This window comes from Mesoplodon bidens (assembly GCF_964165515.1).
Source record: "Mesoplodon bidens genome assembly, chromosome: 18".
Lineage (NCBI taxonomy): Eukaryota > Metazoa > Chordata > Mammalia > Artiodactyla > Ziphiidae > Mesoplodon > Mesoplodon bidens.
In genome coordinates, this window is record NC_138175.1 from 29,480,174 (window position 1) to 29,499,832 (window position 19,659).

At 52.7% G+C, this 19,659-nt stretch overlaps 1 protein-coding gene across 4 annotated transcripts in view; it reads left to right on the forward strand.

Moving 5' to 3' along the window:
- GNAO1 (G protein subunit alpha o1) overlaps positions 1 to 19,659 on the forward strand; it is a 171,071-nt gene that overhangs the window by 128,675 nt on the left and 22,737 nt on the right. For all 4 annotated transcript variants that reach the window (XM_081215488.1, XM_081215487.1, XM_081215490.1 and 1 more), the window contains one exon: positions 18,134 to 18,294. In XM_081215488.1, the coding sequence (XP_081071614.1) occupies positions 18,134 to 18,294 (161 nt within the window). The remainder of the gene's footprint in view (positions 1 to 18,133; positions 18,295 to 19,659) is intronic.

The following is a 19,659-nucleotide window of genomic DNA, read 5'->3' on the forward strand; positions in this document are numbered from 1 at the left end:
GTGCGGCGGGGTGAGGATGAAGAGTCAACAGAAATGGAGTGGGACCAGACCTCCATCCCCGCCTTTTCAGCAGGTCAAGCCTGACGTGGGATGCAGGGCACAGTGACTTTCCTTTCAGGGTTTGGCTGAAGTTCATCTGGTGGCTGGGGGGGTGGTCCAGTAGGCCTGAGAGAGGGCAGTCCTAGGTTTGGATTCAGTGGCCCTCAGGACTAGGTTGTTCTGGCCTCCCCACAGGCAGGCCGAGAGGACCGGCCACCTCACTGGAGGGCAAGTGCCCGCTCAGCCACAGGGCTGCTGGGGACAGGTGGGCAGGGCGGGTCCCTCCCTCCTTCCTTCTGTCCTCCCTGCTGGGCTGGGGGTTGGGCACTTACCTTCCCGCTCCCTTCCAAGAGGACGTTGGCAGCTAGTAGACCAGAAGTCGCCATGACAACAAAGCTCCTTAACAGGCCAGAGCCCCTGGATCTCCTGCATCTGCATCCAGGCAACTTGGGGCAATTGTCTCTTAACAAAGGTGAGCCCTCAAGTTGGCTGTTGATGGTGAGGAGATGGGGCGAGTTGGGCAGACTCACTGTTGCCATCCCCCTACCCAAGGCAAGGAAGGCACAGATGCCCCTCCTTTCCCATGAGAATGCCACGTGCTCCTTGGGAGCTGGAACCGACAGTGAGCTTATTCTCTCTGGAAGCCAAAACCAGAGAACCAAGGAGGGAGGCAAGGACAGAGAAGGAAATAGGAGGTCTGCAGCTGGTGAAAGCTGGAGCCCATGGCCTGCCCCCTGTCCTATGCTGCCCACCAGCAAGCAGTGTACATGCCCGGTAAATCAGGGTGGTCCTCCAGGCTTCACAGAACCTGTAGCAGAGGCCCTGATGGTGAGAGGAGGGTCAGGGCCGTGCAGAACTGTAAGTGAAGCAGGTTGTTTCCAGCCTCCCTGCCCAGGGCCCAGAACCAGCCTCACAACTCCTGGGTGTACTCCTTCTGTTCTGCGTCCCGAGGATGCACTAGCCGTGTACCTGTCTTATGCTGCTCACCGTGGCACGGCGCTTCCCAGTTGAGGGAGTGGGCAGGTTTGAGCTAGCATGATGGACAAACATGTTGATGTTTATCTCAGTAGCTACTAACTCATTTTAATGCATTTTAGAAAAAAATTAAAACTAGCATATCAAATATCCTTTTGCAGATATTTTTGCTAGTGATACTAAATTTACTTTCTTGTACAATAAGTTTAAGTGGATAAAAGTCTAAAGAAAGATATTAAGTAAATTATAGTAGATGGTATAGAAACACAACAAAAATTTACCATCATTTATCAAGCTTCTATTATGTGCCATGCATTGTTCTGTGGAACAAAAATTATGCCAGTGGTCGGTGTGTAAGTGACTGAGGCTTGAGAAACACTGCTTCAGGGCACAACTTTCTCCTTTTTCCAGGAGAGTAGACGGGAGCGGAGGGGGGGGACCCAGATTCTTCAATACTCCAGAAAACTTCACCAGCTTACAGTCTTCTGGAGAGGGCAGCATCTTGCTCATTGAAGCAGTAGAAGAGGAACAGTCCCAGATAATCCATAACCTAGGGCTAAACAGAGGCCAGATGTCACATAGGGAACAAAAACCAGAAGAGGAAGACCACTAACAGGTTGTATTGATCAGGGTATCACTAGCTGCTACAAAAAATATACCCCAAGGGTTTCATGGTTCAAATGCAACAGGTTATTTCTTGCTCAGCTAATAGTCTGGGCAGGTGCTCTGGGTGGGTGTGTGGCTCTCCTCCACATGGTGATTCACGACACTGGATCTTCTATCTTACGGACTTTGTCATCCTCTACATTCAGGGGGCAGGGAGCACACTTACACCTGAAGAGCCTTGGTCCAAGAGCAGCGCACTGCACATTCACACTCCACGGACTGCAGCTCAGTTACGTGGCAGGTTGTAGCCTGCAAGAGAATCCCGAACCCAGGGGCCATGAGAGGGCTGAAATGCAGCCCACCTTCCCCTCACCGAGCCATGTGGCCCGAGGAAAAACTCCCTTTTTCTAACCCCAATGAAGGTGCTGTGTGGACTGTCCTCTACCCTGGCCAGGGCTGGGGGAGCAGGGCATGGAAAGGGGTGAGAGGGGAGAGAGAGACAAAGGAACCTGAGCCCAGGTGGCACCATATGGCCCCCTTTGTAGCCCCACTGTTTCAGAGAGTGAGGCCAGCTCCTGAGTGGGGGCGTCCCGGGGCTGCCCCTCTCGCTCAGTGAGCCCTGTGCAGCTCTTCCTCAGCATAGGGCCGAGCTGAGGCCTGGGACGCTGCCTGGTGGGACAGTTGACCACCGTCCCACGCCCAGGTCTGTACAGACTTGTTCCGCCCCGTGTCCATGGTACCCAAGATCACCCAGTGTCAATGTCGGGGAGATGGGAATGGCTGGGGATAAGTGGATAGGGGATACCATGTGCCCTGATCCCAGGCCTCAGAGAAAGCTGCTCAGGTGGCAGCCCCCAGGCTGCTGCAGCCCCGTCCCTGCCAACATCACATCACACAGAGAGACAGGCCCCTGGAGGCTTCGCTCAGCCCCAAGCCTCCCCCAGCCCCACGCTCCTCTTGTGGCCAGGTGCTGGGAGTCCAGGGAGCTGGCAGCCAGCCTGGCCCCACTGTGCCTTCCTCCTCCTGCCTGCCAGGGCAGCCCGCTGGGACCTCTGCCTGGCCCAGCTGGTGCACAGCCGTGGGTGCCACTCTGCCTCACCTGTGTTTTGGTTAACCCGCATGTTCGTCACCCTTGTTTTTTACACCTGTCGCCATCCCACCTACCTCATTGTAAATACTGCAGCATCAACATGCTGACACTGGTCCCCAGGATGGGCACCAGCGGGCCCCTGGGGAGCTCCAGCCCCTTAGCAGTGGGACCAAGCAGAGCAGGCGTTGGCAGCAAGAGAGTGTGCACGGGCCAGCTCTCCCAGACCCTACCCTCACGGAGACGTCAAAAGACCAGGGCTCCGGGCCCGGCGCTGCCAGGGGGTGGTCATCCTGCAACCAGGGGAAGCAGTGCTTCGTGGTGCTGACAGAGCATGTGCCCTGGAGGCAGGCAGCTGGGGCGCACATCCCAGTCTGCCCCCCGCCAGCTGAGTGAGCTCGGGCCAGTCTCATAACCCGTCTGAGCTGTGGTTTCTCCAATTATAGAAGGGGGGAAAACGATAATACTGGTGAACGTTAAATGAAATAAAGCCCTTGGGAAGCTCTCACTAAATACTAGCTACTGCTATTATCTCTTAGAACTCCTTGACCACCAGAGTTCTGAGCACGTGTGTCTCTGTGTGTGTGTGTATCTGTGTGTCTCTGTGTGTCTTTGTGACTAAGTCATCAGCTCCTAGGCTCACAGGAGGTCCCGGGGAGGCCGCAGCCCTAGGCTTGCTGGTCCTCTGGGCTGGCTGGCTCGGCCTACCCTGGCCCCTGACCCTAGAGGTACCTCCTCAACCCCAACCCTGGCAGTCTTCCACCACTACTAGCCTTTGGCAAAAACTCATAATTCCTGATTTTCTACCCGAGACGTCTTGTCTGTAGCTCAAAGCCCTGCCTCTCAGCCCATGAGAAGGTCTGGTGTGAGTCAGTTCCACCTCATCAGCTGGCCCTCAACGTGTGCAGCTGGGGGCCTCCGTCTGCATGGTCCCCCTTGCTAACAAAGGGAGATAGGGAGCAGGGTCCTGCTAGAATTTCACATTAGTGTTGGGCTTTCCTTGTCGTTATTCTGCTGGGTGTCTTCTATTTAAGTCACTTCATGCAGAGTTTCCGTTTACCATAAGGATATGAAGTTCATAAGTACAAAGATGTGTCTAAGATGTGATGGGCATCAGGTGGAACAGAACTTGGGCAGAAGTTAGAAGGTGTTCAAGGGATAATGTTTGGGAAAGAGTGATCTGGTCTAGTGATTTTCAAACTTTTTGGCTTGAGAACACCTTTACACTACACTTTATAATTTTTAAAAAATTACTGAGGACCCCAATAAACATTTTGTTTATGTAGGTTGTAGCTATCAATCTTTATTGCATTAGAAATTAAAAACAACAAATGTTTAGTATTTATTCATTTAAAAGTAACTATAATAAACCCATTACATATTAATACAAATAACATTTTTATGAAAATTACTATCAATATATTGTCTAAAAATACTTCAGTAAGCAGAATATCGTTGTCTCACATTTGTACACATCTCTTTAATGGGCTTAATGGAAGACAGCTGCGTTTCTCACACGTGCATCTGTGTTTAGTTCGTTGTGATGTGTTGTTGGGTCGAAGAATCTGAATCACATTTGGCCCCACACAAATACATGGTTAGAAAAGGGAGTATTTTACCAGCCTTTTCAAATAGTCCTTCTTTGAAATTCACTAAAACTGAACAGTTGGTAGCTTCTTTTTTTATTATTATTTATTTTATTTATTTAGTTTTGGCTGCGTTGGGTCTTCGTTGCTGCGCGCAGGCTTTTCTCTAGTTGTGGTGAGAGGGGGCTACTCTTCGTTGCGGTGCACAGGCTTCTCATTGCGGTGGCTTCTCTTGTTGTGGAGCACGGGCCCTAGGGCTTCAGTAGTTGTGGTACATGGGCTCAGTAGTTGTGGCGCACGGGCTTAGTTGCTCCGCGGCATGTGGGATCTTCCCGGACCAGGGCTCAAACCTATGTCCCCTGCATTGGCAGGTGGATTCTTAACCACTTCGCCACCAGGGAAGTCCCAAGCAGTAGTTTCTTAAAGGGTAGAATCTGAAACTATATCAGTGACCATTTCCTACTCTGTTACATTAAAATTCATTGGTCTCTTCAACAAGCAGTATGGGAACAACTGGGCATCCACATGCAAAACCGTGAATCTGGACACAGACCTTATACTTTTCACAAAAGTTAACTCAAAATGGATCATAGACCCTAATGTAAAGTGTGAACGTATAAAACTCCTAGAAGATAATTTAGAGGCACTCTAGATGGCCTTGGTTGTGACCATGACTCTTTAGATACAACACCAAAGGCACAGTCCATGAAAGAAAGAATTGATAAACTGGGCTTCATAAAAATTAAAAACTGTTACGTGAAAGACACTCTCAAGAGAATAAGAAGACCAGCCTTGGACTCGGGCACAATATTTGCAAAAGAAAGGTTCAGTAAAGAACTGTTATCCAAAATATACAAAGAACACTTAAAATTCAACAATAAGAAAGCAAACAATCTGATTTTAAGATGGGCCGAAAACCTTAACAGATACCTCATCAAAGAAGATATATGGATAGCCAATAAGCACATGAAAAGATGCTCCACATCATAAGTCATCAGGGAAATGCAAATTAAAACAACGAGACACCACTACACACCTTTGAGAATGTCCAAAACCTGGAACACTGACAACACCAGATGCTGGTGAGGATGTGGAGCAATAGCAACTCTCAAGCATTGCTGATGGGATGCCAAATGGTACAGCCACTTTGGAAGAGTTTGGTGGTTTCTTACAAAACTAAACATACTCCTACCATACAATCCAGCAATCATGCTCCTTCATATTTACCCAAAAGATGTGAAAACTTATGTCCGCACAAAAAACCTGCACACAGATGTTTATAGCAGCTTTATTCATAATTGTCAAAACTTAGAAGCAACCAAAAGGTCCTTCAGTAGGCGAATGGATGAATAAACTGGGCAACACCCAGACAGTGAAATATTATTCGGCATTAAAAAAAATGAGTGATCAAGCCGTGAAAAGACAAGGAGGAACCTTAAATGCATATCACTTAAGTGAAAGAACCCAATCTTAAAAGGCTACATACTGTATGATTCCAAATATATGACCTTCTGGGAAAGGCAAAGCTGTGGAGACAGTAAAAAGATGAGTGGTTGCCAGGGGCTGGGGGAGGGAGGGATGAGTAGGCAGAGCGCAGAGGATTTTTCAGGACAGTGAAAATCCTCTGTGTGATACCACAGTTCTGGATGCATGTCATTATACGTTGTCTAAACCCATGGAATGTACAACACCAAGAGTGAACCCAAAGGATAGCCACAGACTTTAGGTGATTATAATGTGTCGATGTAGGTTCATCTTTGGTTTAAAAAATAAATAAAAAAGTGTACCATTCTGGTGAGTGATGTCAATAATGGGGGAGGCTCTGCATGCATGGCTCGGGTGTTATGGGAAACCTCTGTACCTTCCTCTCAGTTAAGTCTTTTTAAAAAAATCCATTGATCTACTTTGCACTTTGAATGGGTCAACTGTGCATGATTCTTAATATCATTTTGATCATTTGGAAGATACTGGTTCAGAGTTATGCACATCTTCCAAACGTTGACGTATTTCAGTGGAGAATGTGAAGAACTCACATTTGTTAACAAAAACATCTATCTTATCAGAAAAGTCTTCAGGTATTGGGAAGCTGTCAAGTTATAGTGTTAAATACAAATTTCCAGAATTCTGATTTTTCGCTTGAAAGTTGGAATGTTTTCATTTTGGTAACAAATTTGTTAGTTGCTTTCCTTGAAGTGATAGGCTCGCTTGGTTTTTTAGAAAATGTCTTCCAAAGACCAAGTCTGAATTACCATTGTTTGTCTGTCAGGCATTCTTTCAAGTAAAAGTGATGTCATGTGAAAAAAAAAAGGGACCGTTTGGGCTGGCAGGGCAGTCTTACAAGTGCCTTCCCTCCAGACAACCATCATCTGCAATTTGCAGCACACTTCATGTTTTATCACACAGAATATGAAAAAGACGTATGTGCAGGGTAGAGATTCTTTTTTTAAAAAATAAATTTATTTTTTTATTTATTTTTGGGGTTGGGTCTTCATTGCTGCACGTGGGCTTTCTCTAGTTGCAGTGAGCAGGGGCTACTCTTCGTTGCAGTGTGCGGTCTTCTCGTTGCGGAGCACGGGCTCTAGGCGCGTGGGCTTCAGTAGTTGTGGCATGAGGGCTCAGTAGTTGTGGCACGAGGGCTCAGTAGTTATGGCTCGTGGACTCTAGAACGCAGGCTCAGGAGTTGTGGCGCATGGGCTTAGTTGCTCTGCAGCATGTGGGATCTTCCCAGACCAGGGCTTGAACCCATGTCCCCTACATCGGCAGGCGGATTCTTAACCACTGCGCCACCAGAGAGGTCCCTAGAGAGATTCTTTTAATTCATAATTTTGACCATTTCCTCAAGGACATTCTTAAGTAGAACTGGCATTGGTTTTATTGTGAATGCACAGTGGCAAAGAACAGAATGGCAGCTGGTACAGTTCGGTGCCACTGCTTCCTGCAAAGGGGCTGCGGTTTTGTCTCCCGTTGCTTTTGTACCATCAGTGCAGGCAGAGAAGCCAATAACATCGTTATAGAGTTAGGAAAACAGTTTTGATCTTGTGGACCCCTCAGAGACCCCCAGGGGTGTGCGGGCCACCCTTTGAGAATCACGGATCCAGCCAACCTCTTCCTTGTGCCTTTGAGGACAGAGACTCCGAAAACAGATGAGACTTGCCCAGGGTCGCAGGGTCAGTCAGGCAGAATGTGGACACCTGGTACACTGCCCCAGGCTGTGTCCCTGAGGTCCAAGAAACAAGTGACATGCTCCTTTTCAAACAAAAACATCATCCCATCACTTTTTTTCTTTTTTTTTTGCGGTACACGGGCCTCTCACTGTTGTGGCCTCTCCCGTTGCGGAGCACAGGCTCCAGACGCGCAGGCTCAGCGGCCATGACTCACGGGCCTAGCCGCTCTGCGGCATGTGGGATCTTCCTGGACCGGGGCACGAACCCGTGTCCCCTGCATCGGCAGGCGGACTCTCAACCACTGCGCCACCAGGGAAGCCCCCAATCACTTTAATGGATGGTGCGGGAACTGACGTCTCCAGTGAGGAGACGAGGAGGGAAGGGGTGTCAGCGAATAAGCCCAAGGAGAGGCACCATCAGCCAATCCTGTCGTCTCCAGGACCTGCCGGCCTCCCATCCATGTACATGCTGTTTCAGCTTCCATCTTTTCTCTTCCATAATCGTGTTGCTAATATCTCCCAGCTGAGACGGCTCTAATTAAACTATTCACCGATGTCACTTAGTGTTCTGAAGAGACGAGGTTGTCCATTATCACTTTTCTTCCCCTTTGACTGAGCTCTGTGTGGGTAATTTCATTCTGCCCGTGTTCGTTTCTTAGAAATTTAGCCTATCCAATTTCAGTTCTTTTCTCCCATCTCAGGACATTGAGCTCAGGAGAAAGGAGGCAGAGTATGAGGATTTGGACATTTCTGTCCCTTTCACCTTAAAGTTTATTTTGGACTGAACAGTGCCTGCCTGGTGGTTCAACTGTCCTCCCCGCCCCCGTCTAGGAGACCTCCCAGGAGGTATAGACTGGTAGGTCTGGACCCACCAAGGGGAGAAGGGCAACAAGAGAAAGTGGCACCACCCAAGGCTGTTCCAGAGGGGCTGCTGATTGGGGTTTTAGGCAAGCATGCTTCCCCACTCCATCCTTGGGATCTGAAGCAATCGGAAGCCGTGGTGACATAAACACACCACTGCCCCAGAGGGCCCAGGACAGCTGCTGTTCTGCACCCCCCATCTCTGCCAGTCACCCACCTAGGACACCCCTCTGCACTCTGGCCGGCTATCACTGGCTGGGGCACTGGCCTCCTCTTCAGGCCCTGCTCACCCCCTTCTACACTGGCCTCAGCATTTCCCACCCTGTATCTGACAGTCTCCTTACCCACCTCTGGCCCTGAAACCCCTGCCAGGGTGGTTTTAGGAGACACACGCAGCGGCTTCACCTAAGAACAGCACAGCTGGGGAGAAGGCCGAAAGCCATGCCTCCTGAGAAGGGCTGGGGGCCTGAGAATGTCCCCAGACCCACACTCAGGGAGTGTTAGCATCTGCTCGGTAAGGCTCCATCTTGGAGCTGCCCACAGTGGGACCCAGGCTGCCGCCAGCCCTCTCTCCCTGGGTTGGGGGTACACAGTTCGCACTGCACTCGGTCTGTGTGAGAGCTCCTGGACCATCTGTGCGGGCCGGGTACTATTCTTCATTTAATGTCCATGGGCTGTGTGGACCTCGAGCCCACCATTGTCCAAAGGCCCTGCTGATGGCTGGAGGGGTGTCTGATGCCCTCCAGGATCCACTGCTTCCTGGCAAGGCCCTTGGCTTCCCCTTTAATTCCCTCATGAGGGAAGAGCAGTCTCTGGACTGTGCCTGCCTCGTGGGCACAGCTGACCCACGACTGCCTGCTCCCAGTCATACCCCTCTCGCATGCCCCATCTGCACCAGTTTTTCCTTGAGCTGTGGCCCTTACTTAGTGGCTGCCTCCTGGGAGGAGGCTTCCCGGACTCGGACTCCACAGCTTGGTTGATGTGTCTGACGCCCCCACTGGACAGCAGGCTTGGGTGGGCAGTTTCCAGATCCTGCTGGCTGCCGTATCCCCGGCACCCAGCCCTGGGCTCAGCCAGCCTGTGGTAAGCAAACATTCACTGGTCTAGCACTGGCTCCTTCTGCTTAACTTGGGCCAGGGCCAGGGGTGGGACCCACACCAATTACAGGGGCTGGCAGATGGTTTCTGAGTGGAAACTTCTAGGTGTCGAGCGCTAGAACCAGTGAGCGCTGGAACCCGGGCCAAAGTCATCCCCCCAACCCCCTGGTTTTTGAAGATACATAGCAAGCCAGAAGGAAAAGCTGCTTCTAAGCAACGGGAAGATCCCAATGGTTTTGAGATGGAAAAGGGTGTGATCCTTCAGAAAATGAGGTTCTTTAGAAAACCCAAGTCTTTCCCCCCTCCTCAGGAGGCAGCCTGGACTCAAAACAGAAGGTTTTTAGAAGGGCTTAGGACAAATCAATCCCTGAGGAATCCTCTGAGCCCAGCTGGAGGTCTTAGGAGAGTCTTCCTTTTACAAGGCCCCAGGCTCCTGACAAAGATGGGACCATGGGACAGAGGGAGGGGACGTCAAGGGGGCAGTTGTTCCGTGATGTGTTCAAGGCTGGGGAGATGCAGACAGTCTCTCCTTATGCCTAAATATTTCTCTTTCTGGCAAATGTGAAAGTTCCTAAGGCGGGGACCCCACTCGGTAGTGGGTGTACTATGGATAAGTGAGTGAATGGGTGGGTGGCTACATAGATCAAAGAGGAGTGAAAGGAATGAAAAGGGTGCACGAATGAAGAATGAAGGGATGGGCAGACGCTGTAGAAGGATAGAAGGGAGGTGAAGCGATGGGCGGGTGGTTGTGGGAGTGAGTTGGTTGATGGATGAACAAGGGTGGCTGATGGGTGATGATGTAATGGGTGGGTGGATGCCTGATGTTGGATGGGTAGGTACCCTAGATAGGGGGTGAGGGATGTGTGGATGGATGGCTGGAGAAGGGATGGCACAGCTGAAAGGAGGCAAGATTAGAAACAGCACCCAACCCTTGGTTCTGCTGTAGGATCATTCTGGGGAGCCAGGAAGGTTCCCTTCGCTAAGGCAAGTGGTAGGCCTATGGGGTCCCCCCGGTCCCCCCAGAGACCCTGTGCCTGACAGCATGCTCTAGGCACAGGCCTTGCAAAGTACTCCTAAGTCCAAGTGAAGAAAGAGCCCCAAGCTTGCCCAGCCCTGAACTGCTAAGTGCCTGTAGTGCCTCCAGTTTTGCCACTAACAACAACAACCTCATAGATGTCTAAAATACCCTGGGGACCACCACTTCCACTGAGAGTCACAGTTAGGAAGCCATGTGCCAGCCCAGGGCCAGGGAAGCAGGGGTGAGGGAGGGGGCCCCTCTCTCCCCCACTGCCCCCAGCGGCAGATGGGAAGGGAGGGGCACTCCTCTGCACATGCAAGAGAGAATGTGACTGCCGCATTTCCTCAGATGCAGGGCCCTGGGTAGCATGTACGAAGTGCCCAGAATGTGCACGCTGCCATTCTCCATCTGCTGACATTGCAGTACTCAGGCTGGGCCTCCAGCATCGGGAGTCTCTCTGTCTCTTTCCCTTGAGGAACAGAGTCAGCAGCCCATGAAAGGCAGCTGTGCCCACTGGGCCTGGCCTGCGTGGTCTGTTGGGTTGGGCTTGTCCAGCTCGTCCTCCTTCTCCTGTTGGCCTGTGCACTCCTGCCCCCTGGTGGTAGCTGGGGCTACTGCAGTGCACACAGCAGGGCTGGGCAGAATGGAGACTTCCCTGCAGCTAGAAGACTGTGTGTGTGTGTGTGTGTGTACATGCACACAGTCACACTTTACTTGGTCTAAAAGATGAGAGAAGGAGGAAAACTCTGAAAGATCCAAAGCAGCTCTTCAAATGGAAACGGTTATTATTATAATTACTATGATTATTGTTATCAAGATTATCATGCTTACCTGAGAAATCTTGTACAAAGCGGGCTTATTTTATGTCAGGTTGTTGTTTGTGTCTCAGAGACCTCACCTTTGCTTATAATAACTAGCATTTGCGGGGCTCTTTATGTTGCAAAGCTGTGTCACGTTGATTTAGCCTCTTTCATCTGCACAAACAACCCTGTGAGGTGGGAACTAATAAGAGAGCAGAGGCTCAGAGAGGTTAAGTGGTCTAAGGTCACAAAGCTAAAAAAAAGCTGCAGAGCCAGGATTTGAACCTGTGTCACCTGACTGAAAATTCCTATTCGCTTCCCCACCATATCCTTTGTGTTTCCTCTCTTGAGAGTGAAAAGGCTCTCTCAAACTTCAGTTCCAAGCCCCTTTGCTCAGAAGAGAGGGGAAGAGTTTTGCAGACCCAAGTGTTTAACATGCACTTGGCAGTCCCAGTTTCAGATGATGAATACACCGGGGCACTTGCAAGGCCCTGCAGTGCCTGGCGTATGCACAGAGATGTGTGGTGTTCATTGCCAGTGGCTCAGCCAGGCCAATGCCAGCTTCCCTGGGTCACCACTCATCCCACCATCACCTCTGGTGTGGCACAGCACAGGCTGGCACCTGCTGCGTCTCTGAGAAGGGTGACCAGGAGACACTGGGCAAGAGAAACTGGTGCAGAGGGGCTCTCTGTGGCCCAGAGTGGGCAGGCGGGAAGGGGCCTGTGGGCCATGGGAGCCCACACCCCTCCTCATAGTATGGATTCCGGCTCTCAGGACCAGCTGGCTGACTAGAGATAGCTTTCTGGAAGTAGGACCCCTCACCCCTGGACACCAGCAGGCATCCCCACTGACAGGCCCCTGGATCGCAGGTGCTGCTTCCCAAGCACACTCGTGGCCAGTCCCCAGTAGTCCATGTCCCCGTGGCAGGGGGCCCTGGGCTGCATGTCACAGTGAGGGACCCCTGCGTACTGTCAGTTCACGGGGGCAGCCGCCCCCATCACCACCCTAGGCACCCTGCTCCCCAGCGTTGGCCCAGGGCAGCCCACTTCTGGAAGGCACCCTGTGCTGAGCTCCCCACCCCACCAAATGCTGGAGATGCCCCCCATCTCCATGTGCCGCTTCTTCTCCCTGCCCGCCCCTTTCTCCAGATGCTCATGGTTAGGGTTTCTATGGGGTTCTCTAGTGTTGCGGGGCTTTCCAAAAGTATCTCACCTCTGCCTAGAGCAGCTTCAGGACATCTACATGTGACCATTAAGATGTCATTTAACCAGAAAGGTTACACTGGCTCCGATGAAAAGAAATGTTAATGCTGATTTTAAATCATTGGTATGGTGAGAAGAATCCTGCAGGTGTCCCTGAGAGTCATAACCTCTCCAGAGCCTCCTGATCCAAAACCCATAAGAATGGCATCTTGTATGACAGTCTGTAGGTCCATCCACATCTTACAGAGTGAAGTAAGTCAGAAAGAGAAAAACAAATATTGTATATTAACGCATATGTGTGGAGCCTAGAAAAATGGTACAGATGAACCGGTTTGCAAGGCAGAAATAGAGACACAGACACAGAAATAGAAGCAAACGTATGGACACCCAGGGGGGAAAGCCGGGCGGTGGTGGTGGTGAGAGATTGGGATTGACATGTATACACTAATATGTATAAAATAGATAACTAATGAGAGCCTGCTATATAAAAAATAAATAAAACTCAAAAAAAAAAAAAAGAATGGCATCTTGCCTGTGGTTCACATTCAGAAATGCAGGGTCCCAGCATGTCCTTAAATGTCTCACCCCTTCCCATGCCCCCACCCCTAGGCATCCCGAGAGCAGGCAGATTGGCCTCCTCATCTCCTTCTGGTCCCCAAGGAGCTGGGGAGGTGGGGCGGCAGCACGCCCGCCCCCCAGGGCCTCCCTGTGCTGGTGCTCTGTCTGCTCACACGACAGCTCTGTGAGGAGATTGATGACACTGTCACCCCCTTTTTCAGGGTAGGACGCTGAGCCCAGAGACGTTAAGGCCCTGCTCAAGCCAGGACCCCAGTTCTGGGTGGTGCCTTGAGCCTGTGGCCTGAGCCCCTAGAAAGCTGCATGGAACAGGACTGGAACCCCAAGGCAGGGGTGACCAAAGGGTGCTGTCGGAAAAGGAGTGAGTCTTGGGGTGCGGGTGGCATGGGAACTGGACATTACAGCACGGGCAGCCCCAGCCTGTAGAGGGTGGCGGCCGGGGAGGGGTGGGCATACTGGGTACTTTGTAAGTGCCAGACCCAAGCCACCCAGGCCCGTGCGTCTGAGGAAGGGCATGTTCTCTCTCACATGCAGGGAGCGCCCCTCCCTTGCTCTCTGCTGCTGGGGGCAGTGCGAGAGAGAGGGGCCCACTTCCCTAGCCCCGGGCTGGCAGATGGCTCCCTAACTGACCCTCAGTGGAAACGGTGCCCCGCAGGGGCATGTTAGACGTTTGTGAGGTGTCTGTGGCAGTGGCAGTAATTGGGGCACTACAGGCACTTAGTGGCTGGGGGCCAGGCATGCCGGTGTGTGACAGCGGCACACAGTGACACATGTCCTGCACCCACTCAGCCCAACCGGCACGGTGTCCGTGAACAGCCCCCCTCAGCTCCTTGCAGGACTGTCTCCAGAAGCCCACCAGATGGCCTCTAGTGTCCAATACGTGGCCAGTGCCCACAGGGTATCTTAGTGCCCCCCCCCACAGGAAACATAGTGCAGCACATGGGCGTGGACGTGTGCCCGGGCGTGACAGGAAGAGGGGAGGGGAGTCCGATGCCAGAGGAACTGTGTGGGCTGCAGTAACGGGATGGGTCTGCCTGGAGGAGCTAAGCCTGGTATTGGCCTCAGCACACCAGGCAGTGTATTGTCAGGACTCTCTGGGGTACGTGTGCAAAAATAAACCAAGCAAACAAAAACATGTCTTTAACTAGGTTAAGAAAAAGAGGATTGATTAAGGTAGCTGGAAAGCCAGAGGTATGTGTGGCTGCAGGCACAGCTGGACCCAGGTGTTTTGCCGTGTTATGGGGACCCGGCGCGCCTCCCTCTCAGCTCTGCCTCAGTGATGGCTCCACATTCAGGGGGGCCCTTCCTTTGAGGGTCTCTCTCTCCTAATAGTTTATACAGGTGTCCTGGAGCTGGTAGGGTTAGTCTCATTTGACAAAGTTGGATTCTTTGTCCACCCCAAACCGTTCACTAAGGCCAGCAGGATGGACTGGCCAGGGCCAGACCCTGTGTCCATGCTGGAGCCATGGGACAGAGGAAGTCCCACTCAAACTACTCAGACTGAGTCGGGGGAAAGAGTGCTTTCCTTCAGGCAAGCAGAGGTTCTGGTGTCCCAAAAGGAGGGAACGGAAGCCACATAGGTGGAGGGGGCAGCCATCCAGCAGAAAAGGATGGAGCAGATCAGAGGGGACGGGCCCTTCACTGTCACCTCGAAGCTGGTCACTGCCCCAGCATCCTCCACTGAGTAACACTGCACAGGTCAGACCTAGTGGGTCTGCTCTGGTACATGCGTCTGCTTTGTCACGCCTCATGCTGCGGGGACAGCTGGGCATGCTCTGATCAGCAAGAGGTGGCAGCGCCATGGGGGCTGTAGCAGAGGGCAAGGTGCTGGAAAATGCCTCCCCCCACCCCGCCACTGGCCCAGGAGGGGACCTGGACAGGAAGGTCAGGCCCAGTGTGAGCCCCATCCCCCGGGGCCCCAAAGGCAGGAAGACAAAGGGACAAGGCCCTCCTCTGGCTCTATTAATTGCTTGTTAAGCTTGACCCCCACGGGGCTGGCCCAGCCAGACAGCTGCCACTGTCCTCCAGGGCACATTGGCAAGGCCCCTCCCTCCCGCCACGCCTGACCCTTCCTACCTTCCTCCTTATCCATCTCCCCTACCTTTGCTCAGGGGGCTGGGCTGGACACCAGTGTCTGAGATGCAAGACCAGGGCTGTTGGCTGGAGCACAGTAGAGGTTAACCTTGGGTCCAGGCTCTCCCACTTACTAGCTGTGTGACCTTGAGCAAGTTACCTCACCTCTGAGCCTCAGTCTCCCCATCTGTTAAACAGGATGGCTACCGGGCAGAGCTGCTGTCATGGTTGAACGAGACACAGTGTTGTTGAAATGGACAAGATGAGAGGAGTTGGGAGATAGAGAGGGTGGAGTGAGAAATCGAGGCCGTGCCTGACAGTAAAATGCCAAGGACCCATTCATCTCACAAATGCTGCTGAGCACCAACAACTATGTACAGAGTGTTGTGAGGTGGGGGTGCCGTGAAAAACCAGGAGATTATCCCTGCCCTGAGGAACAGGCACATACAGCACTAGCTGTGACAGTGGAGTGGTTGGTGTGCGTAGGGGCAGACTCTGCCTGGGGCGTGGAGGAGGGCTTCCCTGAGGCAGTGACACTTGAGATGGGGAAGAGCCGGGGGAAGGATGTTCTGGACGGTGGAGCACCCTGAGGTGAGGTGACCCTGGCTACCTGGGGAACAGAAAGAAAGGCGGTGTGCTTGGAGGCCCAGGAAAGGGGAAAGGTGGGAGGAGGTTAGGACCGAGAAGTAGGCAGGGGCCTTTGGAGGCCAAGGTAAGGAGTTTGGAATTTAGGGATAATGGGAAGCTATTGAAAGAGTTTAAACAGGGAGAGTTATTGTGTCCATTACAATTAGGTTTGACTGAATATCCAAGACCTAGAAAATAGTGATTTAAATGAGGTATAAGTTTAATTTCAATGTAAAAAAAAAAAAGTCGTCAAGGACCTGTTTTTAGATCACCCGTCCACTGTCCCTAGGGTGTAGACCTTGTCTTCATGATCCAAGTTGGCTGCTAGAGTTCAGCCATCACAGGCTTCAGGAAGGAGGAAGTGAGAGAAAAAGGGTGCATCTTCCCTTTACAAAGACTTCTCCAAAGACCTCACTACACTTTGGCTTACCTCTCCATGGGTAGGACAGGTCACATGGTCACATCTTTGCCACAAGCAAAATTAGGAAATGTAGTCTTTTTTTTTTTTTTTTTTTTTGCGGTACGCGGGCCTCTCACTGTTGTGGCCTCTCCCGTTGCGGAGCACAGGCTCTGGACGCGCAGGCTCAGCGGCCATTTCTCATGGGCCCAGCCGCTCCGCGGGACCTGAGATCTTCCCGGACTGGGGCACGAACCCATGTCCCCTGCATCGGCAGGTGGACTCAACCACTGCGCCACCAGGGAAGCCCGGAAATGTAGTCTTTAAGTCGGATATCAGTGTGCCCAGTTAAAAAAAGTTGTGGGTTCTTTCTCTACGGTCTCCTGCTGGCTGTTGTGTGGCAGACAGACTGAAGAGAAGCAAGAGGTAGGCAAGGAACCCTTGGGAGGGGGCTCGGGCAGCCAGGGAAAGACGGTGGTGGCTCGGACTCAGGGCTGTGCAGGAAGAGATGGGGAGAAGTGGACATTGGGAGGGAGGTGGCAAAATCAAGGATGACTCCTAGTCTTTGAGTCTGAGCAGTTGGGCCGATGGTTGTGGCGTGCACTGAGCTGGGGAAGATGGGAGAGAAACAGAAGGGCAGACAGAGAGGTGTCGCCAGCACAGGACCTTGCCCCACCCCCGCCTCCGCCACACCTCGGTGTCGAGATGGAGCTGGGAGGACAGCGCCAGGCCAGCCTTTCCCAAACCATGCACTGCATCCCACTGGAGTGGGATTCCCAAGATTCCAGACCACACACAGAAGAGCATGAAGTGGCTTTGTGGAGGCCCATGGTTTCTAAAACACACCCTTGAGTGGCCTGGCCGAGGCATAGTGCGGCTCTAGGTGGGAGGGTGTCTCTCCCCCAGCAGGAAGTCTTGCCCTACCCACCCCTCAGGTCCCAACTCCCTTCTCACAGATCAGGCAGGAACCTTGAAGGAGGGGTCCACAGGAGGAAGTCTGGGAAACTGGCCAGGTTTATCACAGTCATCCCACAGGTGGGCAAGCAGGCTGAGATTTCCCGAGGTCACGCAGGCACACAGGAGCAGCATCAGCACATAGGCCCTGACTCACAGGCCTGTTTTTAGCCCCAGGTGGAGGCACCAACCCTGCTCACCCACCCCTGCATCCCTGAGTCACCGCCTGCCTAAGGCACCCAACGCCTGGGTCCCAGGGCCAGCTTTGCAGGTGGCTGCCCCCAGGGGAGGCTCCGGTGCTGAAGAAACTCATCTCCCAGATGGACAGGGACCCACGCTCTCCTGGTGGGCAGCCCTTCCTGTCAGCTGAGGGTGACTTTGGGAGTCCGAGGGCTGAGGTCTTTGGGACCCTAGAGCCCCCGATCTAGGGGCCAAGGGCATGTAAACTTCCAGATGCCTGGAGTGACAAGGCTGCAGCAGGCAGGCCTGTGTCCCTAGGGAGCTAGATCCGGGCCAACATCATGGGCATGGCCTGCTGGCCTCCAGGCCAGTTGTGGCTTCCTTCCCAGAGCAGGCAGGCAGAAGCGGACACAGTGCCAGCATTTTCCCATTGACCTTCTGCAGTAGACAGGCTCTGAGACATAAGTAGCTACTTAGCTGGACAGCTTGATCCCGGAAGTCTCCACAGAAGGCTTTGTCTCCACGTACCTTGGTACAAAATGTTTTGTTGGCTACAAGTCTTCCAGGCGTTGACCTTGTCTCCTTCGTGTCTCTCCCACTGCGAAGGACACCTGCAGGTTTCCAGCACCTCCGCTCGCTTCCTGAGCCGCATGCGGCGGGCTGGGGAGCCTGGGTCTCTGGCTCACTTGGAGGGCGGCAGGGTTGAAAGGGCTCGAGATGGAGCAACCATCTAGTAATGATTACCGTGCCCTTGAGTAAAGGACCCTCTGTTGCTTCCCCTCTCCCTGACCAGGCCTAGGGCTGAGCCCTTGTCCCGGTGCCCTAGCAGGTGCCCGACCAGGGCTTCTGTCCCCACCGAGGCCTCAAAGCCGCCGTCCATGTCTCCTCACAGGCTGATGCCAAGATGGTGTGTGATGTGGTGAGTCGAATGGAAGACACGGAGCCCTTCTCTCCAGAGCTGCTCTCCGCCATGATGCGACTCTGGGGCGACTCAGGGATCCAGGAGTGCTTCAACAGGTCCCGGGAGTATCAGCTCAACGACTCCGCCAAATAGTGAGTGTCCCAGGCAGGCGGGAGGCCGAGAGCGGGGCAGCAGTGTGGGCGTGGAAGGGGCTGGGGCCAGTGGGGCAAGGAGGCGTCCTTGCTGAGGTGGGAACCACTGTGAGGTGTTCTGCCTCGGGTGTCAGGAAGGAAGGAGAAGGGGCTTCTCCTCCTGCCCCCGGGATGAGAAGGAGGCCAGGGAGGTGGGGGGCACAAGCCGATAACAGGGCTCCCAGAGGCCCAGGGAGCCTGCTTGCTTTGGAGGGGGCCTGGCCCTCCAGAAGGAATATTGTCAGTGCAGCAGCATTTTTGCCCCCTGGAGAACCCTTGACCCCATAAGTACAAATCAAGGGCAACATAGACAAAAAATAACTTACATGGTGCCCTTTTGTCTTCTTTTTGAGAAAATAATACCTTTTCCCTTCCTCTATCTTTAAAATTAAAAATAAGGAATATGTAACCCATCAGATAAGTAAAGTAAATAATCAAACATACACTTTAATACTGTGTTATAACTATAATAAGGGGAAGAAAAGGACAGAGGAGAGAGAGGGGCCAGGTGGGGCGGGCGAGGAGAAGGGGTGAAGCAGCTGAAAGCCAGAGAGGGCTGGAGGGGTAGGAGAGGGGAAGGCAGAGGGAGTGACAGGGGATCACAGGACTGCCCGCTGCAGCCTTGTCACTCCAGGTGTCTGGAAGTTTACATGCCCTTGGCCCCTAGATCGGGGGCTCCAGGTCTCTGGGAATGGTCTGTGGTGGTCAGGGACACGCCTTCTGTTTTGAAGACATTGGCACTGCACTCCAGCTTTCAGGAAACGCACCCACTTTTACAGTCTCGTGTCCAGGTTTTCAGTGGGAGCCTCTGGGCTTAAACCCCACTGTCTTAGGATGCGTGTGCTCTGACACTGATCTGCTCAGCTTCCTCACCAGCGCTTCTCATCTGGGGCCACTTTGCCCCCAGGAGACATTGGCAATGTTTGGAGGCATTTTCGATGGTCCTGACTAGGGTGGTGCTACAGACGTCTAGTGGGGTAGAGGCCAGGGATGCTGCTGACTTCCTACAGACACATTGTACAGTCCTCCATAGCAAAGAATTACCTGACCCAAAATGTCAGTATCACCAAGATTAAGAAACGCTTGTCTCCATGGTGCTGATGTAGTGGAGGCTAACGCTGAGAAAACAGTGCTCACTAATGGATTCTGGGACATTGCCATTGGCTGTGACAACAGCTAACAAACCAGGGACTTGTCTTCCCATCTCTGCACACCTAGATTGTCCATAGGGCAGGTGCCTGGGTCCCGTGAGTCCCAGGTGGTAACGACCCAGGCCCCAGCCACTGATGAGCCCCCAGGACACCTTGGTGGACCAAGGGTACGAGC